This window comes from Pituophis catenifer, unplaced genomic scaffold (assembly GCF_029215685.1).
Source record: "Pituophis catenifer annectens isolate HBS135680 unplaced genomic scaffold, rPitCat1.0.hap2 SCAF_1, whole genome shotgun sequence".
Classification (NCBI taxonomy): Eukaryota; Metazoa; Chordata; class Lepidosauria; order Squamata; family Colubridae; genus Pituophis; species Pituophis catenifer.
In genome coordinates, this window is record NW_027256881.1 from 122051218 (window position 1) to 122070090 (window position 18873).

The 18873-nt window shown below is 38.9% G+C and overlaps 1 protein-coding gene across 1 annotated transcript in view; it reads left to right on the plus strand.

Annotated features, from left to right (window-relative positions):
* EYS (eyes shut homolog) overlaps positions 1-18873 on the plus strand; it is an 871663-nt gene that overhangs the window by 673261 nt on the left and 179529 nt on the right. Inside the window, exon 36 of the mRNA XM_070932259.1 lies at positions 2291-2403. Within this exon, the coding sequence (XP_070788360.1) occupies positions 2291-2403 (113 nt within the window). The remainder of the gene's footprint in view (positions 1-2290; positions 2404-18873) is intronic.

Sequence of the window (18873 nt, forward strand, 5' to 3'; positions counted from 1 at the left end):
GATTGCAAAGTTCTCCTGAAGGACAACTAGATTTCTGCTTGTTCATTCTAGGATATATCTCACAGAACTTGGCAAGACTTTCTTCTGGATATGCATCTATAAAGTTGTACTTATAGTTGATGACAAATTTCAGACTAGGCTAAGTCCCAAGAAAATTGGATGCCCTAATCACCCACAGGTTAATAATCTAAATATAATAACAATATTTCTGTCCAACATGCCTCCAACTGTGTCATTGTCTGACATCGCCAATGACTTCATTGGTAGCAGCTGTTCATTTCTCAATAAGTCTGACCTTCTTCATTCTCATTCTCATTCTATTCTCCTCTTGAGTTTGCTTCAGCTCTTTCTGCCCTCATGAACTGACACAGCTGGTGTGGTTGGAATTTTTTTTCTTTCTATTTCATATTAGCTGATAACCCGCCTTTGCCTGGGTATTTATAGACGTTGAAGCATTTGTCTGACAGAGAGCCTTTCTATCCCCCACTCCCATGCCCATCATCCCTGACCTCTCCCATCCCCCTCCCACCCCCTACCTATGCCACCATCTGTTTTACCATTTTCTCAAACTGGGCCTGGGACTGGAACATAAATCCCTGAGCTGAGCCATGCTGCACCTCCTCCATCCCTGCTGAAATAGGCTGGGTCTCCTCTGTGGCCTCCATACCTGTTTCACCTCAGTTGGTGTAGTCCTGTCCTTCACGCGATGAGTTGGGGTGAAGGATGATCCTGGGAAAATGGGCTGAAGCTGTGAGGTGGGGGTGGACGATCCAGTTAGGCTGTGGCGTGCTCAATCAAAGTCCTCTGTACTGGCCTAATCAGGCTCCCTTCATAGGCCTACTGCGTGAGGGAGGCCTAAGCCTTAAAGGACCACTGTGTGAGGGAGCATGCTCAATCAAAGGCTTCTGTAATGGCCTAATCAGGCTACCTTCATAGGCCTACTGCTGTACTGGTCTAATCAAGCTCCCTTTCCCCTCCCATGACACCATGGACAAATGTTGCTCTAGGACGTCGCACTCGTTCTTCTTAAAGGCCCAGGCTTTCCAGAGTTATGCTGGAACACACACACACACAGATACACACACAACACCTCAAGGGTGTCTTACTCCCAGAGTATTTGTCTCCGGAGGGTAAGTCATCTGTGTACCAAGTTTGGTCAAAATTGCTCCAGGCGTTCCAGAATTATGCTTGAACAAACAAACATACATACATACATCCTATATATACATATTTCAAGTGTGTGTGTGTGTGTGTGTTTGTGTGTGTGTGTCATATATATGACTGAGGAACTCATTGTATTCAAGGAAGTGAATAGCAGCTTTGATGAAATTCAGGATTGAATGGAAGACCAAGATAAAGCATAAATGAATGGATGTGTCATTTCTTCACAGTGTTACAATGGTCTTTCTTCCTTTTAGAGTAGCTTAACTTTGACCAGCTCAACCTGTCCTAAAATTCCCAGATTGAGAATTTCCCACTGTAGTTCCAGATGTAGTTGGAGGACACCCAAGATGGGAAGTTCTGAGAAAACTGCCCCCGATTCTAAAATATTTTTGAAAATTACTTCAAATTATATTTCTCTTTGAAGTTGGTATTTCTGGCAAGGCACCAGATTTTAATGTAACCTTGCTTACTTTAATATTATTGGGGCATGATTTACGTAAGTATGGAATTTCAATGAGAGTTTGTTATATAGCAAAATTTGCAATGTAGAGTTACTGAGCTAAAGAGAAGAAAAGGGAAAAGCAAAGCTAGGTGGGTTGTTGTTGTTTTGTTGTTGTTTTTTTGGGGAGGAGGGGTTTTGCCATTCTAGACAGAGGCCCACAGGACATAAGTATCAAAATTACAGGGTATATAATGTAACCTCGAGAACTGTGAAAAGCTATCTTGAACAGATGAAATTAGGCTTTCGTTTCCTAAACTATTTCTCCAACAGAAATTATTTTTAAAATATGCATTAACTACCGTTGTAATTTATATTGATGTAAATGCTGACATTCTACCCTTCATAAGGAATAATGTGTATCTAAATATAGCCCCCAATGATCATTATTTTGCTTTCCAAAGATAAAACATGCTGAGCACTAGAGTGTCATCCTGAAAGCTAACTTCTGAGATCGTTAGCAAAATCTTTATTTTTACAAAATGATGTTATAATGTAATTGCAATTTAGACTAAAGAATCATGTCTAATTCCCCAGGCGATGGAACATATTGGCTTCAGCATTGGATTGACTTCAAATCATAATCCCAAGAAATATCTACCTCTTTTTATTTTTTTTTCTCTTTAGGTAGCTGGATCCATCTACAATTTTACTGGCTGTATAGAAGTTACAGAAATCAATAACCTGGGACCTTACACCTTTCCTAATGCTGTGGATAAAAACAATATTGACAGCTGCAGGTAAATCAACTTCTATGTCTTTTTCAATCAAAAGAAACTGATCCTTTACAATTCTCTAGGCTTCAGAAACTTTGTCTTGTTTTTATTTGGGTCTGAAATACATATACAAAAAAATCTCTCTCTCTCTCTCTCTCTCTCTGTCTCTCTCTCTTTCTCTGTCTCTCTGTCTCTCTGTCTCTGTTTTTCTGTCTCTCTCTGCCTCTCTGCCTCTCTCTCGATCTCTCTGTCTCATGTGTGTTTATGAGAGAAAGAGAGACACAGAGAGAGACAGAGATGCAGAGAGAGAGATAAAGTCTTGGCCAATTAAATCTGATAAATTATATATTTGAGTTTCTGGCCAATGGAACAAGAAAATTCAATATTTGTTTACAAAAGAAGAGGGAAGGAAGGAAGGAAGGAAAGGAAGAAAGGAGGGAGGGAGGCAGGGAGGGAAGGAAGGAAGGAAGGAAGGAAGGAAGGAAGGAAGGAAGGAAGGAAGGAAGGAAGGAAGGAAGGAAGGATACCCTTGCTTGTTATTTGGTCAAACTTTCATTATATATTTCAAGGAAAGTGAAGGTGGTGTTACCCGTTTAAAGTGGAGTGGTTATCTTGGTGAACATGGATGGCAGGAGGTGAAAGGCATTGGAATTCCCTTTTAATAGAAGTTATTCAAATCTATTTATTTCATCTGATTAAAAAATAAGTTTGAGATATTAAGAGTGATTCTGTAAAGCAGCAGCTACATCTTTCTAAAAGTTCCGTTATGAATTTGCAATTTTGCCTAAGCCATGTGACTAGTTCAGCTTTGTGCATTTATTTTTCTTACTTTCATTTGCATGCTAGAACAATAAGAGTGGTTAGATCTGAGGGACTTGGTTGAAATAAATAAAACGGGCCAAGGGCTTATATAGAGAGAGATGTTTCCACTGCTTAAAATCTGTGCTTATACAGACACTGAGGAAGATTGTCAATTTTATACAATGCATCTGTCAATAATCATTTTGTAAAGTAGGCAGGCAGGGACTCAGATTCAGAAAAACAAAGACAGTATTGAAATTTGATGTTGAAATATAAAATTCATACAAAACATTTTTTCTTAAGCCTGAATTACTTTATCATTCTCAACATTATTCCAACATTATTCCCATATGGCTGACATCTCATTGTATGATATTTCTTCAGTCTTCCAGCTCATGTTATTTTGTGCAGGAACAGAGAAATATTTATAAATTCAGACTCTTAACAGAATCAAAATCAGTGCATTTGCAATTGGTTTTGATGTCTTGTCGACTATGAATTTAGATAGGCAAACATTTAAAGAAGTTATTATTTATAGCATATAATTTTAAGAAGGTAAATTTAATATATTTCACATCTTTCATTCTCTGTTCACTGTTGTGCAACAGAAATGGAATTTCATTCTCACACTTTATGGTATGTTTTATATCGTACAATTATTATTATTGTTAAATAAAGCCTTTACAGTACTAAAAAAAATCCCTACAGATTTGTTTGAAATCTCCAATGTGCTACACAAGTCTTTTAAATTACAGTATGTGCAGACCTTGACTAGTTTAATAGAAATTCTAAAACCGTTTCTGAAGTGCCAATTCTTTTATATTCTTTTAGCTTCTTTTTTATGATGCCAGCTTTATCACCAGTGAAATTGGGTTTGCCTGATTCAGCATTAACCGCTGTCCTGTAGGTTTAAACCCATGCAAGCAAAAATCCTGTATTAAGAAGTTAATTCTTGGTTTAAATAGAACTGAAGTGAAATGTTATTGTTTGCTTTTGCAGCCATGTATGACATTTAGCCTCCCAACAGGAGAAATTACTTGGGAAATTTCAATAGTATTTTCAGATTTAACAGTAGATAAATAGATAGATAGAGATAGATAGATAATTTGCATTCTCCAAGACTCTGATCAGTGGTGGGTTGCTACCAGTTTGCCCTGGATCAGGCGAACTGGTAGCGGTGGCGGTGGGAGGCTCTGTCTACCTACCTGGATGCTTCTACACATGTGCAGAAGCGTTGAGCGAGCGAGTGAGCGCCCACGAGCGAACCAGTAGCAACGGGCTTTCAAACCCGCCTCTGCCTCTGATGGTGTACCATACCTTTCTATAGATTTTTAGGACTGGGCTTTTTAAAGAATATAATAATAGAAGTTTCTCTGCTTTTAACCATTGCATGCATGTTGTGGTTCACCTATTGAACCTTCACTGAAAAGATTTTTCCAAAAACAATATTCCATGGTTTTTGCCTGCTAGTAGTCCAAGCCTTCCTTCCTTCCTTCCTTCCTTCCTTCCTTCCTTCCTTCCTTCCTTCCTTCCTTCCTTCCTTCCTTTCTCCCTCCTTTCTTTCCCTTTCCCTTTCCCTTTCCCTTTCCCTTTCCCTTTCCCTTTCCCTTTCCCTTTCTCTTTCCCATTGCCCTGCCCTGCCCTGCCCTCGCCATGCCTTGCCTCGCCTTGCCTTGCAATTTTGACACTGTCTATTCAACTGATTCTGGGAAGTTCATAAAAACACAAAAGCCAATACCAGCCCAAAATCAGGTGGAGCACAATATACAAACACATGCCAACTGGTCCAAAACCATGAGTAAAAGGTGATTCCTCAAGTAATCTGGCCCAAAGCTATATACATTAGGTAATAATCAGTTCCCTGAATCGCACCCAGACCCAGTGCAGTTCCTAGGCAGAGGCATCTCCTAGGTGTATTGAGGCATGCCCACCACTGCCCATGCTGTTGTTTTCTGGACCTGCTAGTGATTTTCAAAGGTAGCCTCATGTGGAACACTCTGCAGTAGTCAAGAGTCGAGATGACTAGGGCAAGAGTGACTCTCTGAACAGCCTCCCAATCCAGCAAAGGGTGCAACTGAAGCGGTGGATGTGATGTGCCAGTGCCTGGAGGCTGTGAGGGTCTGGATGGGAGTCAACAGGCTCAGACTTAACCCAGACAAGACCGAGTGGCTGTGGGTATTGCCTCCTAAAGACTATGTCAATTGTCCATCCCTGGTTCTGGGGGGGGGAGAAATTGTCCCCCTCAGAATGGGTTCACAATTTGGGTGTCCTCCTAGACTCACAGCTAAGATTAGAGCAACATCTAGCAGCTGTGGCTAGAGGGACCTTTGCACAGGTTCGCCTGGTGCACCAATTGCGACCCTACTTGGATCAGGAGGCTCTCCTCACAGTCACTCATGCCCTTGTCACCTCACGGTTAGATTATTGCAACACGCTCTACATGGGGTTACCCTTGAAGAGTGTTCGGAGACTACAGTTGGTCCAGAATGCAGCTGCGCGAGCTATCGTGGGTGCACCTAGATGCACTCACATTACACTAATTCTCTGCGAGCTGCACTGGCTCCCTATTGGTCTCTGGGCACAATTCAAGGTGTTGGTTATTACCTTTAAAGCCCTACATGGCTCAGGGCCAGGCTATCTTCGAGACCGCCTTCTACTGCATAGCTCCCAGCGACCGGTAAGATCCCACAGAGTTGGTCTCCACTGGGTCCCGTCAGCTAAACAATGCCGGCTGGTGGGCCCGTGGGGGAGGGCCTTCTCTGTGGCTGCCCCAGCTCTCTGGAACCAGTTACCTCCTGAGATCCGGACTACCCCCATCCTATTGGCCTTCCGGAAAGTGGTGAAGACCTGGTTTTTCTGGCAGGCCTGGGGCCGTTGAACTTGCTGTTCAATCTTGTGAGATCCGGCCATGGATGATGTGCATGTGTTTTTAATGTTTTTAAAATGCTTTTATAATTTTTTTTTAATTATGTTTAAATTATGTTCATTGTTTGTATTATTTTTGTTGTAAGCCGCCCAGAGTCACTTGGGAGTTGGGCGGCATAGAAATATGATTAATAAAACTAATTAAATTAAATTAAACTGGTACATCAGATGGAACTGATCAAAGGCCTTCTTGGCCACCCAATTCTTATTATTCCTTAAATGAACATGAAACAGAGACACAAATTTTTCATTGCCAATTTCTAAATAGGATTTCACCTTTCACAGCTGAAAATCTTTACATTAAACATGAGCCTGTTAAATAGTCAAGATAATTGACCAGCCTCTGTGAAAAAAGGGACAAGACAATTTTAGAGCCTCAGAAATTCGCTCAAACTCTCTTTCATATTGCTAACCTTCTCATAATGCGGAAGGATGCTGAGATTTTGTTTCATTCAGAGAAACAAAATTATTATTTTTGCTACTGTTTGTAACATGGAGTTTTTAAAATTGCATTTTACTTCACTTATTTATTGGTGATCAATGATTTGTCTATAACAACATTTTCTATAATGGTATTTCAATAAATTGTTCCAAATGTATATTAGGGTACAAAAACACATTGTGTGTGGAACAGAATGAAGTGCTTTGAAGATAAATTCTTTAGAACTATTCCCACTAATCCTCATTTAAACTTTCTTGTCTTTTCATATCTGTTGTCTATATATTTTTTTGATCTAGCCATTCACAGCTATCTAATTATTCTTCCACTTTAGTTAAAATCAAAACATGCCTATGTTCATGAGACTTTTTTTGTTTTGTTTTTAAGGTACAGGTTGTGAGTGTATTTTAAACTCATGAATATTTAAACAGTTTGGAATTTACTCAAATATCTTCTGCTATTTCTATAACTAGATCTGTTTGGATTTCAAAATACCAAAAGGCAAGCTGACGTGTGTGCAGAACATAGTGAGCCTTCAGAAAAATAAGCTCTATATGCAGTTCATTAACCTTTTGAAGTCTGTTTGTTCACATTCTTTAAAACAGTTCTACTAAAAAAAACCAGCATCTATTTCACATTTTTGGCAAAGCCGTCTCTTTATTATGCATATGAACAACTTGTTTTAAAAACTACAAATACTAAACATGCACAACAATGTTAGAAAAAGGGCCATAACACATGAAGGGTTGGAGAAACGAATGCAACTCCTTTATGGCTTCCTTGTACCAAGAAGGATGCTTAAGTCAAATGTTAGATCTGCTTCCAGTAGTTTTTTTTTTCAATAGGTCTCAGGGGGCACTTAATGTTCATATTCCTTGAAACTCCAACCCAGGGAGTTGAAGTCCACAAGTGGTAAAGTTGCCAAGGTCAGAGACCCCTGCTCCAACCCCAAGAAAATATAAGCTGGCAATTGCTCTTTCTGTTGGACAGGATTTTAAGGGAGGATCACAAAGAAGACTTCAAACTGAATAGCTGCTCATTGTACCTACCACTCCATTCTGCAACTTGATATTCAACCACAAAGCATTTCTTCATAGTTCCTTCATACTAAAGGAAGGTTGTTTTGGCATGTTTTATCCACCCTTATTTTGGAGCTTCGAAGAGTTCTTTTCTAAGGCATGATGATCTTCACAGAGATTGCATGCTATCTCTTTTTTTTTTAGGAAAGAATCTGTGCAACATTTTTTTCACACATTATTTCTTTAGCATCCCTTTGTTATTACATTATCTTGCCTCTTTTCACCTTCTGATGCTTGAGAACTGCTTTTATTGCACTACACTGTATTTGTTTTGCTGATCTCTTTGTATATTTGTTTTAGCTACTACTCTCTTAGTAGTTCCTTCTGCTCCATGTTATATTCTCTCTGCCTTTGTACATATTCTACTTCTGTTTTCATTGTTTGTTTTTTTTTCCTTTTGGCATTACTTTTAGATAATGTAAGGCATAGATATAGGTTGAAATGTATTTGAATGTTAGTATAGAAATAGGTTCAGATGTACTGTGGTATGTACTGTAGATATATATGCATTGGATTGATGAAACAGCCTTATAAATTTATAATTAAACAATACTGATAGTGCATTTAACTTTGCCATATTTATGTTATAGATAGAAAGTGCTACTTGTTTGGAATGATTAGCAATGCAGGGATAATGTTAGAAAAGGTGGCAGGGATAATCTTATCTTGTTTGTTAAATATCTAGAAATATTGTAACTTATTTAAACCTGCAGACTTTTTTCATAAAGTATACTTGTAAAATCATTTGAATAACACATGTACACATGTGTAAAACACATTGTACATCTAGCAACAGAAGCTTCAGATTAAAGAGTGCAACACTAATATATTTACAGTACATGTGTGTCTGTGCACGTCTGTGTATATGTGCAACACATAACCATTCACCGACTCCTTTCTTCATGCTTTCTTGGAATGGAAGCTTTAATCTTTCTGGCAGCTACATGGTTGTGTATTTCCAATCACCATAAGAAGGGTAGCTAGGCAAAAAAGAATGCATAACTTCAATTTTCATCTCCTTAATTATTCATAACCCACAGGTGGTATATTCTTGGTTGTGTGATAGTTTTTTGTAGAAATGAAATGAACTAGACAACTTTGTGCTGGAGGTCCAAGTGATACGTTCAGGCAAGCGTGTATGGACAAATCTCAGTCAGTTTTATTTTTTCCAGTATTATTGTGCCTTTTAAAAAAGAATCTCATTATATAGCCATCTCCACGAAGAAATGTACAACTTTGATTAGTTGTCCTTGATGTAAATGAATCCAATAGTATTTTCACCCAAATTTACCAACCAACCTTATAGGAAAATCTCCTTCTGGTAGGGAGAGGATCATACTGCTCTTATCTGCTGTGTATCTGAGAAAGATGTGGAGTCTATTTTGGAAAAGGAGTGGGAAGAGAAGAAGCAACTCCAATTTGTAATTTAAAACTTTAGCAGAATATAGAGAGATTCAGAAAAGCTCCCTGTCTAGAAACAATTGGATCAGTTCCCTTTCTTTCAAATTCATTTGCTCACCTCAATAGAGACATTTTACTCTGCTCTTGGAGACATTTGCAAATTTGGATAACTTTTTATAAAAATAGACCTAGTCAAAGGCAACACAGTCAAAAGATTTCTCTATGAGCGACGACTTTAAGAAATTTGGCATAGCTAACAGTAAATGTTATAAGAAACTTGGAATCATAGTCATCAATCCTGTGTGTGTGTGTCTGTGTGTGTGTTAGCTGTTCTTAATATTGCACTCCCCTGAACAGAGAGTTCTGATCTTGTTCCTGGAATCCCAGGAGTCACAGCCCCAAGTGCTTCTACCACCAAGCTGGGCGAGTGGCTCCAACACATTCCCAGGAATGACATCTGAGCTCTCTGTCCAGAAGAGTATGATGTAGGACACCTAAGATCCTACATAGAACTGTCAAACTCCCAGAGAGTTATGTACATATACATAATATACAAGGTTGACTCAGCCTTCCATCCTTCCGAGGTAGGTAAAATGACGACACGGATTGTGGGGGCAATAAGCTGACTTTGTATAAAAAAGAACACCACTTGGGGAGGGGGCGAAAGCCCTACTAAGCAGGTATATACAAAAGTATGAAGGCTATTGCTTAACACATTGTAAGCCGCCCTGAGTCTCCAGAGAAGGGCGGCATATAAATCGAACCAATAAATAAATAAATAACATGTTAAAATGTTTATGTCTTTTTGTAAGACTATTAATTCCTTCCAAATTGTTTTAATCATTGTTTGTTTTTACACACACACACACACATCTCTATCCCAGATGGGTATGTTTGTGCATGTAAAAACAAATAATGATTAAAACACACATATACCGTATTTTTCAGAGTATAAGACGTACCGGACTATAAAACACACACACCTTTTTTGGTGAGAAAAACAAGAAAAAAAAAATCTGACTCTGACTCTGTCTCCCAGCAATTTTGCCTCATTTCAGCAAACAACCAACAGCCTGCTTTACTTTCATTTTTGTTTTCAGCATAGCTTGATTAGCACAAGGAAAAAAAATCTGCTCCAGCAGACTTGGAGGTCTGCACAAAACAGCTGAGAGTCAGGAGGCCGATCCAATCAACTTGTGCTAATTAGGCTGTGCTGAAGCAGAAAGGAGCTGTTTCTTCTTGCTACTTGCTACAAGGGAGGCAGAGGCAGAGGCCAAAGGGTGGGGGCCAGTGGGTGGGCGGGGCTACATTCGGTGTATAAGACGCACCTAAATTTTCACCCCCTTTTAGAGGGGAAAAAGGTGTGTCTTATACTCTGAAAAATATGGTATATACACATACACATCCCAGTTGTTCAGCATTCTTATCTATTTTCTTTAATGTGCACTGCTTCAGGGCAAAGTAGACTCGGATGAGTGTAATTCCAATTAAATTTTAGGGGGGAAAGAGCCCACTCCAGTTTTGAACCTTTGTCCTGAATTCAATGCTCTTTATAAATGGTATTTGTTGTTTATGTTCATCCAATATTTCAAATTAGAGGGGAATAGTATATTTTTGTTTTAAATAAACTAATTGCTGGGGAACAAATTGAAATAAGTGTCACCAGATGCACTTATGCCTGAATGACCAAGTTATGGACAGATTATCATAGAGAATAAACTGCGTGGTCACTAAAAGTTGGCACAAACTTGATAGTATGTAATGAATCAATTAAACAAACCTTCGTTCTTCTTAAAATTCCAAATGTCCACTTGTCTCATTACACGTGACTTTCCTGGAGAACTATTCATGGCCATGAAGTAATTCAGCCAAATACACAAAGTATATTTTCCCCTAAAGATTCTGCTAAAGAAAAAAAAACAAAAGATTGAATCTTTTCCTTCTTCATTATTTCTGATGCTGCTGTGATTTAAAGGCTGGAGTGTGATTCCCTAACCAATTACACAAATCTGTAAAAACCTGTTAAAATGGTTTTGTTATGCACTCATAAATAATTAAGAAGTTCACTGCAGGTTTCCAAGATCTCCATGTTACCTGCTGCAAAAGCCTCACAATGAAGATCGTGAGTTGCCACTGTAATCATCCGAGTCTACTTTGCCCTGAAGCAGTGCACATTAAAGAAAATAGATAAGAATGCTGAACAACTGGAAAACTAAGAATTTGTCTTTTGAAGGTTTGTACTTTTTCCCCACCGGTGTGTGATATTCATCATTTCAGAAGCATACAAAGGATACAAGCATCTGGGTTATGGATAATTAATGACAGCTAAAACATTGCTTGGTTAAATATATATATATATCGATCTTGTATTTTCTTCTTAATAAATCCTAAGTATGATTCCCATATAAACTGTAGTATTATAACTTTCAGATGCAGTAACATAACGATTGCCCTCAAAAGTTAATTTACCTTTAACCTGAATTGTGGATATAAATGTATACAAATATCTATGCAAATACAAATGCACCCACACACTATATTTGTATATATTTGTACAATATCATCAGGCTGCATATCAATACCAATATGTATAAGATGTATCCATATAAACACAATTTGAAATAGATTTTATGGCAAGAAACCATTTTGTTATTAAATCCCTGAAAGCATCTAAATCTGCAAACACTGTATTTGTGTATTTTTGTATAATACCTTCATAATGTATATTGCTTTAAATATATATTAGTATGGATGTATCCATATATACCCATGATGGCGAACCTATGGCACGCGTGCCAGAGGTGGCACATAGAGCCAGCTGTTCTTCTGGTTTCTGGCGCAAACATGCATGCGGCCAGCTGGTCTTCACAAGCCTGAAAACGGCCTGAAAATGGCAAAAAAACCAGGCTGTTTTCAGGTCGGTTTTGGGGCCAATTTTTAGTCTGTTTTCAGGCTGGGTTTTGGGTCATTTTCTGGCTGTTTTTTGGGCCAAAATGCCTGAAAACAGCCTGAAAAACCGGCCTGAAAATAGTCCAAAAAATGGCCTGAAAACAGCCCAAAAATGGCCAAAAATGCCCATAAAACAGGCATGCACACCGGCCAGCTGGTCGTAGGGTTTCTGGTGCTCCGGCACACGCATATGCACACACATGCACATGCATTCCAGTTTTGGCACTCGGTGCCGAAAAGGTTCGCCATCACTGTCCTAGACCATGACTTCCTTCCCTGTTGAACTAATGATTTTATTCTGATGAAATCAGTGAGAATTGTTTGCCATTTGGTTGGTTTTCTACTCCTTTTCTAGTGGAATGGTTGGATGAAAACATAAACCAGAGATTACAATAATGTAATTCCTTTCCTATGTCAAGGCTTGACCATTTCATAGGTAGCTACCAATTTTAGGAACCACATGTAAGTTTATTTCAGCAAGATCTGCTATAAAAAGATTATCTACCATGGGGTGGACAACTATGCCCCTTCAGGACCTGTGGACTTCAACTCCTAGAATTCTTGAAGGTCCTGAAGGGGCCATAGTTGCCCACTCCTGGTCTATTAGAACAGAAAAATGGTCTGTCTAAGCAAACATTTATTAAGCACTAAGAAATGTATTTAATAGAAAATCAATTTAAAAAAAGAAGAAAGAAATGGGGTGATAGAGTCCACTATCTTTTCCTAGCAGGGAGTAGCTAAGATATGTTGCTTGTGGCTGATGAAATATTATACAGATAATAAGTTTCAGTCACTAAAAATATTCAATCCTCCAAAAATTTATCCAGATGTCTTTTAAAACCATGTCTATTCAGATTCTCAGTCATCCAGGTCATGGTTGTCCCAAAGGTGCTTTTTAAAGAGGAAACTGGACTTTCTGGTTTTTCTTTGAAGATGTTTCACTTCTTATCCAAGAAGCTTCTTCAGCTTCAGCTTTAAAACCATCTAAATTTTTGGCTATTACCACATTTAATGGCAATAAATTCACAATTTAATTTTACATTGGGAAATGAGGTTTCTCTTTTTCCTAATCCCAAATGTCCCCATATATTATTTCAGTGGATGACCTCAAGCCCTAATATTATGAGAGAATACTTCTCTACCTTTTTTTACAACATGCAGTATCATATCTTCCCCTTAATCACCTTCACTTCGAGCTAAAAATTGTCAGGGACCCTTCATCATTTGGTTTCTGTTTTATTCATCTTTCCCAGCTCTACACAATCTTATTGAGGTGTGGTAATTAGAACTGAACAAAGTACCAGGCTCAGCACAGATTTATATAAGGACATTGCAATATGGGCAGTTTTATTTTTAGTTTCCTTTCTAGTGATCCCAAGCATGGAATTCACTCTTCATTTCTATTTTCATCTTTTCTTTTAACTCTCTGTGATCCCCAGTTCTAGACAAGCTTCCCACATAAATGCTGTCCTAAGAAATATTTGTTCAGGGCTAGAATGTTTAAATGGTACTATAAATGGAATTTCTGTATCAGAAAGCCATTTTTGTAGAAAACCTTATGTCTTTTTTAAGCCTGCTCCATGGTTGCTCTAGCAGTTTCTGAGGGTTATATGATCAGGAATCAAAAGAGAAGGACCTGCTAGGTCATTCCTTCATACCACAAGCCCTCTTGTCCCAGATGCCTTTAGAACAGGACAACAGAAGAAGAAATTCCCAAGGTCTTGCTTAAACTCCACAGTTTCCTTGCTTTCTGATCAGGGGTGGTATTCACTTACCTTCGTTACCGTTGTGCAAATGTGAGCGCACGTGCGTGCTTGGTTTGCTCTCATGAGTGAGCCCCACACAGGCGCAGAACATATAAAATGGGATGTGCTGATGTCTGGGCGGGTGGGCGGAGGCTCCCGCAACCACTGCTACCGGTTCGCAAGAACCGGATAGAACCAGCTGAATACCACCACTGTTCGTGATCCAGGAAATGCAAGAACTGAAAGGCTATGAGTAGGTGATAATGTTGCTTTGAGAAATAAGACAAGATCAAATTATTCTTTCAAATGAAGAAACTCTAAATTATAGTTATAGTAAGATCTTTATATATTATATTATATATATATTACATTACATTACATTACATTACATTACATTACATTACAATACTGTATTGTATTGTATTGTATTGTATTGTATTGTATTGTATTGTATTGTATTGTATTGTATTGTATTGTATTGTATTGTATTGTATTGTATTGTATTGTATTGTATTGTATTATTGTAAGATAGGGTTGTAGTAAGACCTTTGAGTCAAAACATGGTCTTATAAAGTAGTATCTTTCTGATGGCTGTATAGAAGCTTCCATGCAGTTCTCCTGACTGCTATAGAGAAATGTTTCACTGTTGCCTTTATTTATCTATGTAGATTCTCAGACATCCAGGTCATGGTTATCCCAAAGGTGCTTTTTCAAGAGGCAGCTGGACTTTCTGGTTTTTCTCAAGAGATGAAGAAGCTTCTTGGACGAGAAGCAAAAAATCCTCAAAGAAAAACCAGAAAGTCTTGAAATTGTGTCTTGAAAAAAGCACCTTGGGATGTTTCTTTTATTTTTTTTTTCCCCAAACTTCTCAGTAGGGTCTAATGTCTAGTAAGCTCCAATCCAAGCACTCACCTAGCATTCCCAAGATCATCCAATGTCAACCGTACGTTGCCATCTACTATGACTTCATCGCATGAATGGATTCACTGAAATCAGTTAGATTTCTCTTAGCATTTTTTTAAAAAATACAGGATTTCAACAAATGGATAGCATTGTGGTTTTCAACAAGCCTGTTTCAATCGTTTCTTTCATTTTGGAGAGGAAGACTAGAAAGTGTGTGCCTTTGTGTGTGCAACTGTGAGCATATTGGGAGACAATCCATTTCCTCTACTACATGTGGTAAGAGCCTAGGGAGCATTTCCACAGCACCAGTGTCTCCACCTCTTCCCACAAGCAGTTTGAAACTGTTTGGCGATCTTGAAATTTAGAGAATACTACCTTGTTTCGCCTAAAATAAGATATCCCCTGATAATAAGCCCAATCGGGATTTTGAGCGGATGTGCTAAAATAAACCTCCCCCAAAAAATAAGGCCTCCCTGAAAATAAGCCCTCCCCGAAAATATTTAAACGCATGCACAGCCGGTCTCCACCATTTCCTCTGGTTAGGGTTAGGGAGACAGAGCTGGAAATCAGGTAAGACGGCAATAGAAGCCCCATCTTGCTCCATGCACCCCAAGGTAATAAGACATCCCCGAAAATAAGGCCAAGCACTTATTTCGGGGTTCAAAAAAAATATAATACAGGGCCTTATTTTCGGGAAAACATGGTATGAGCCAAATAGTGCTAGTCCTCCTCCCTCCCATCCCTCAGAGGAAGCAAACCTTCTCCTCCACAAACAGTGCAGACATGCAAAGATGCTTTCTTTGAAGGCTTTCATTTGCCTACGGGGTGGGTTCATTTGGGAACACTTGTCTTCTAATTCACTGTTTGCTGGAGAAGGGCTTGTTTGATCAGCCTGAGTCATGTAGTAGGATAAAGAAAGAGTGACCTTTGGGGGATTTTCATTGCTACAGTTAAGAAAACATTTCTGTCCACAACATTTCTGTGATCTTCTATCTTGATAAATAAGTAAATGATGCTTATTGAAATAAAAGGTGAAAACTACCAACACCTTGCATGCAAACATTTTTTTTTCTTAATTTCTCAAGATTGCTGTTTTCAAATTAGGTAAATGGTCAATTCCCTCCCCCACCCCCTATATCTGTAATCCACCATACTTCAAATTTTGTTTTCTAAGTGTGATACAGCTGTAATTTAGAAATATAGTATTCCACTGCCCCCTGCAGCCTGAATATGTTAACATAAAGCTTTTTTGGAGGAATAAAATCCCTCTGATTTTCTTTCCTCTGTTCCGGGTTTTACAAACCTGTCGAGAGGCATAGGATCCAATTTTTTTTTTATCTATTTGTACATACGATTATCTAAGTATTATGAAGGGCTATGAGCTTATTATTAGAAAGCCAGAGAGGCAGTAAATACAGTGGACACAGCACTCCTCTGATTTGTTTAAGCAAACCTATGCTGTTTAAATCACTTGAACTGTTAGGCTATTTTCTCAGGGAATATTTCACCAGCTATGGCCAAGTTTTTGCCTGAAGTGTTGGCATAGAGAGGACAACAAAAGGTTGAAAAGGGGATGAATTTAAGAGGGAAAGCACACTGAAATATGCTGCAAAACTCCATAGGACCTCTAAATAGGGAAAATAATTAGCATTTCCTGCTAATTAATTATCTGCTGGATTTTTGCAGCCCAGCTCTTGGTAGTCACCTCTTGGTGTAATGGCATCTAATGGTATGCATAGGCCACATTATGGCACATTCATTCTCATGCCCTCAGGAGAATAATTTCTCCCGAGATTCCTCTCAGTTGATTTCAATAAATGTGAAATGGGGAGATAAAATGAAGCATTCTTTCCCCTTGCAAATAATACGTTGTCCCAGAAGACCCTTGTGATTGTTGAAAAAGAATTACATTTTATGGAATCCAATTGGGCAATTCAATTCTGTACTTCCAATACAATTCCTATTTACCATATGCATAGATATATTTACTCCCTTGTTGCAGGCTGAGGAGTAGAAGCTGCCCTTGAGCTATTCATAATTTAAATGAATGACTCCTTATCAAGCCCTGGCTCTGTGGGAATATTAAGGAACCCTCCAGAAGAACCTCATGTGGTTTTTCTTTCCCTACTTCATTTGTGAAGTTCGGGTTGGTAGAATGAGACTGTATTATGTAAATCATCAGTGCAGAAATCCCTTCCTTACTATTGAATGCAAAGGTCAGCTGGTATATTGCCTAAATAAAAATGCTAATATAAAAGGAAATAGTTCTTCACAATATAGTGAGGGAGAAGATGAAATATTAAACTTTGTATTAAATATTAAGCAATCTTAAAATGAAGGTATAAAGACTGAGGGAGGGTGGGAGGAGGGAGGATATTTAAGAAAAACAATCCATGGCAAAATCACCAAGTGAGCCCAAAAGAGGTGAGGTTCTTGGAGAAATGGAGGTAAAATGATGTCAGCTGATCATTCCTTTGCTTTTCTTAAGAGCAGATACAAGCAGTGCTCTGGGGAAAGGGTTCATCTTGGGTGGCAGTGTGTTTGATGAAGAGCTAAGCAAAGAGATATTAAATGCAGCATCAATTGATCAGTTGGCAGTTTGCCTTAAAAGGAATGATATGAAACAGGCTGCAGGAATTAAGCAAATTCAATTAATTGTAATCTTAAAAAGACATGTTCCATTTTTGGTTCATTATTAAAATTATTTCATTATCAGGTATGTTGCAGTCTTAAGTGAGTCCTATGTTAAACCGGGAAAACATAAAAGCCTTTGACCAGCATCAGAGTAGTTCAGAAAGTTACACTGAAAAGGACCAGAAGGCATTTCTAATAACTCGAAATGTATTTGCATCTTAGTATGATCTAAATTGACCATTTGGAATTCTCAAAAATATACAACTAGACATAGTGAATTTAATTCAGAGAAGATCAATACGTATTATCTTCTAATCCAGGGGTGTCAAACTCAATTTCACTGAGGGCAGCATCACTGAGCCCATCACTCAAGGGGATGGGATGGGCATGGCCAGGGTGCATGTGGCCAGCTTGACATCACTCATGTCGGGGGTGCCTCTGGTGGTCCGAGTGCTCTGCCAGTGAAAACTGGCTCCTGATCTCCGTTTTTGGCTGCGACGACCACCAGCAACCTTTTGCCAGCAAAAATGGAGCTTGCAAGGGCCATGCGCAGCCCTCCCAAGCTCCATTTTTGCTGGCAGAGGCACTGCGGGCCAGTCCTTCGCTGTTTCCAGGGCAGCCCCGCGAACCAGATGTAAGTACCCTGCAGGCTGAATCTGGCCTGCACATCATCTCCCTTCAAATAAATTCATTTCTAGATAAAGAGAAGCTGCAAAATCATCTTCTCTACCTTTTTCTCTATCCTTCCTCTATGCCAGGCCTGTAAAACTGGTGGCCTCTGGGCCAGATATGACCCACACAGGCCACATCCACCCCAGCTCCGCAAAGGCAAAAAATATTGTGATATAGCATGATACAGCCCACAATGCAAGCAGGTTTGATACGCCTGCTCTATGCCATCCATCTGTAGCCATTCGTTCGTGTACACGAACTATCAATGGTTAGGAAAAGATCTGCAGCTACTCAGAGAAGTATTTATGAAGTTTTTCCTCAGTTCTAAACAGCTACAGTTTTCCACCTCAGATTTAAGCTGTTGTTCTTTTTTTATGTTCTTTTTTATGTTCTTTTTCAGCCTATTTTGAAAGGGAGGCCCACATGTCCTGCCTGAAATGTCTTTGATCGTTGAACTCTAATATTGAATATGTGGTGAATGTTTTTCACCCAGAAGCCACATGATAACCACTTGGAGACCTACTCAAAGTTCCTCTGAGTTGACAGAGAAATATAGCCTTCTTTTATGAAAAGTTTGTAATTCAGGACTTTCCTGCTTGGCTTGACACTGCTGGTAGTTCTCAATTTGCAATCATTCATTTAGTGAGTTACATTCATTTACAAAGTTACAACAGCACTGAAAAAAGTGATTTCTTCAGACTTACAACCATTGCAGCATCCCCATGGTCACATGATCAAAATTCAGGCACTTTGCAACTGACTCACATTTATGACAGTGGCAGTGTCCCAGGATCATGTGGTCACCTTTTGTGACCTTCTGACAAACATAGTCTATAGGCAAGCCAGATTCACTTAACAATCATGTTACCAATTTAACAACTGCAGTGATTCATTTAACAACTGTGGCAAGAAGGTTTGTAAAATGGGGCAAAACTCAGTTAATAGC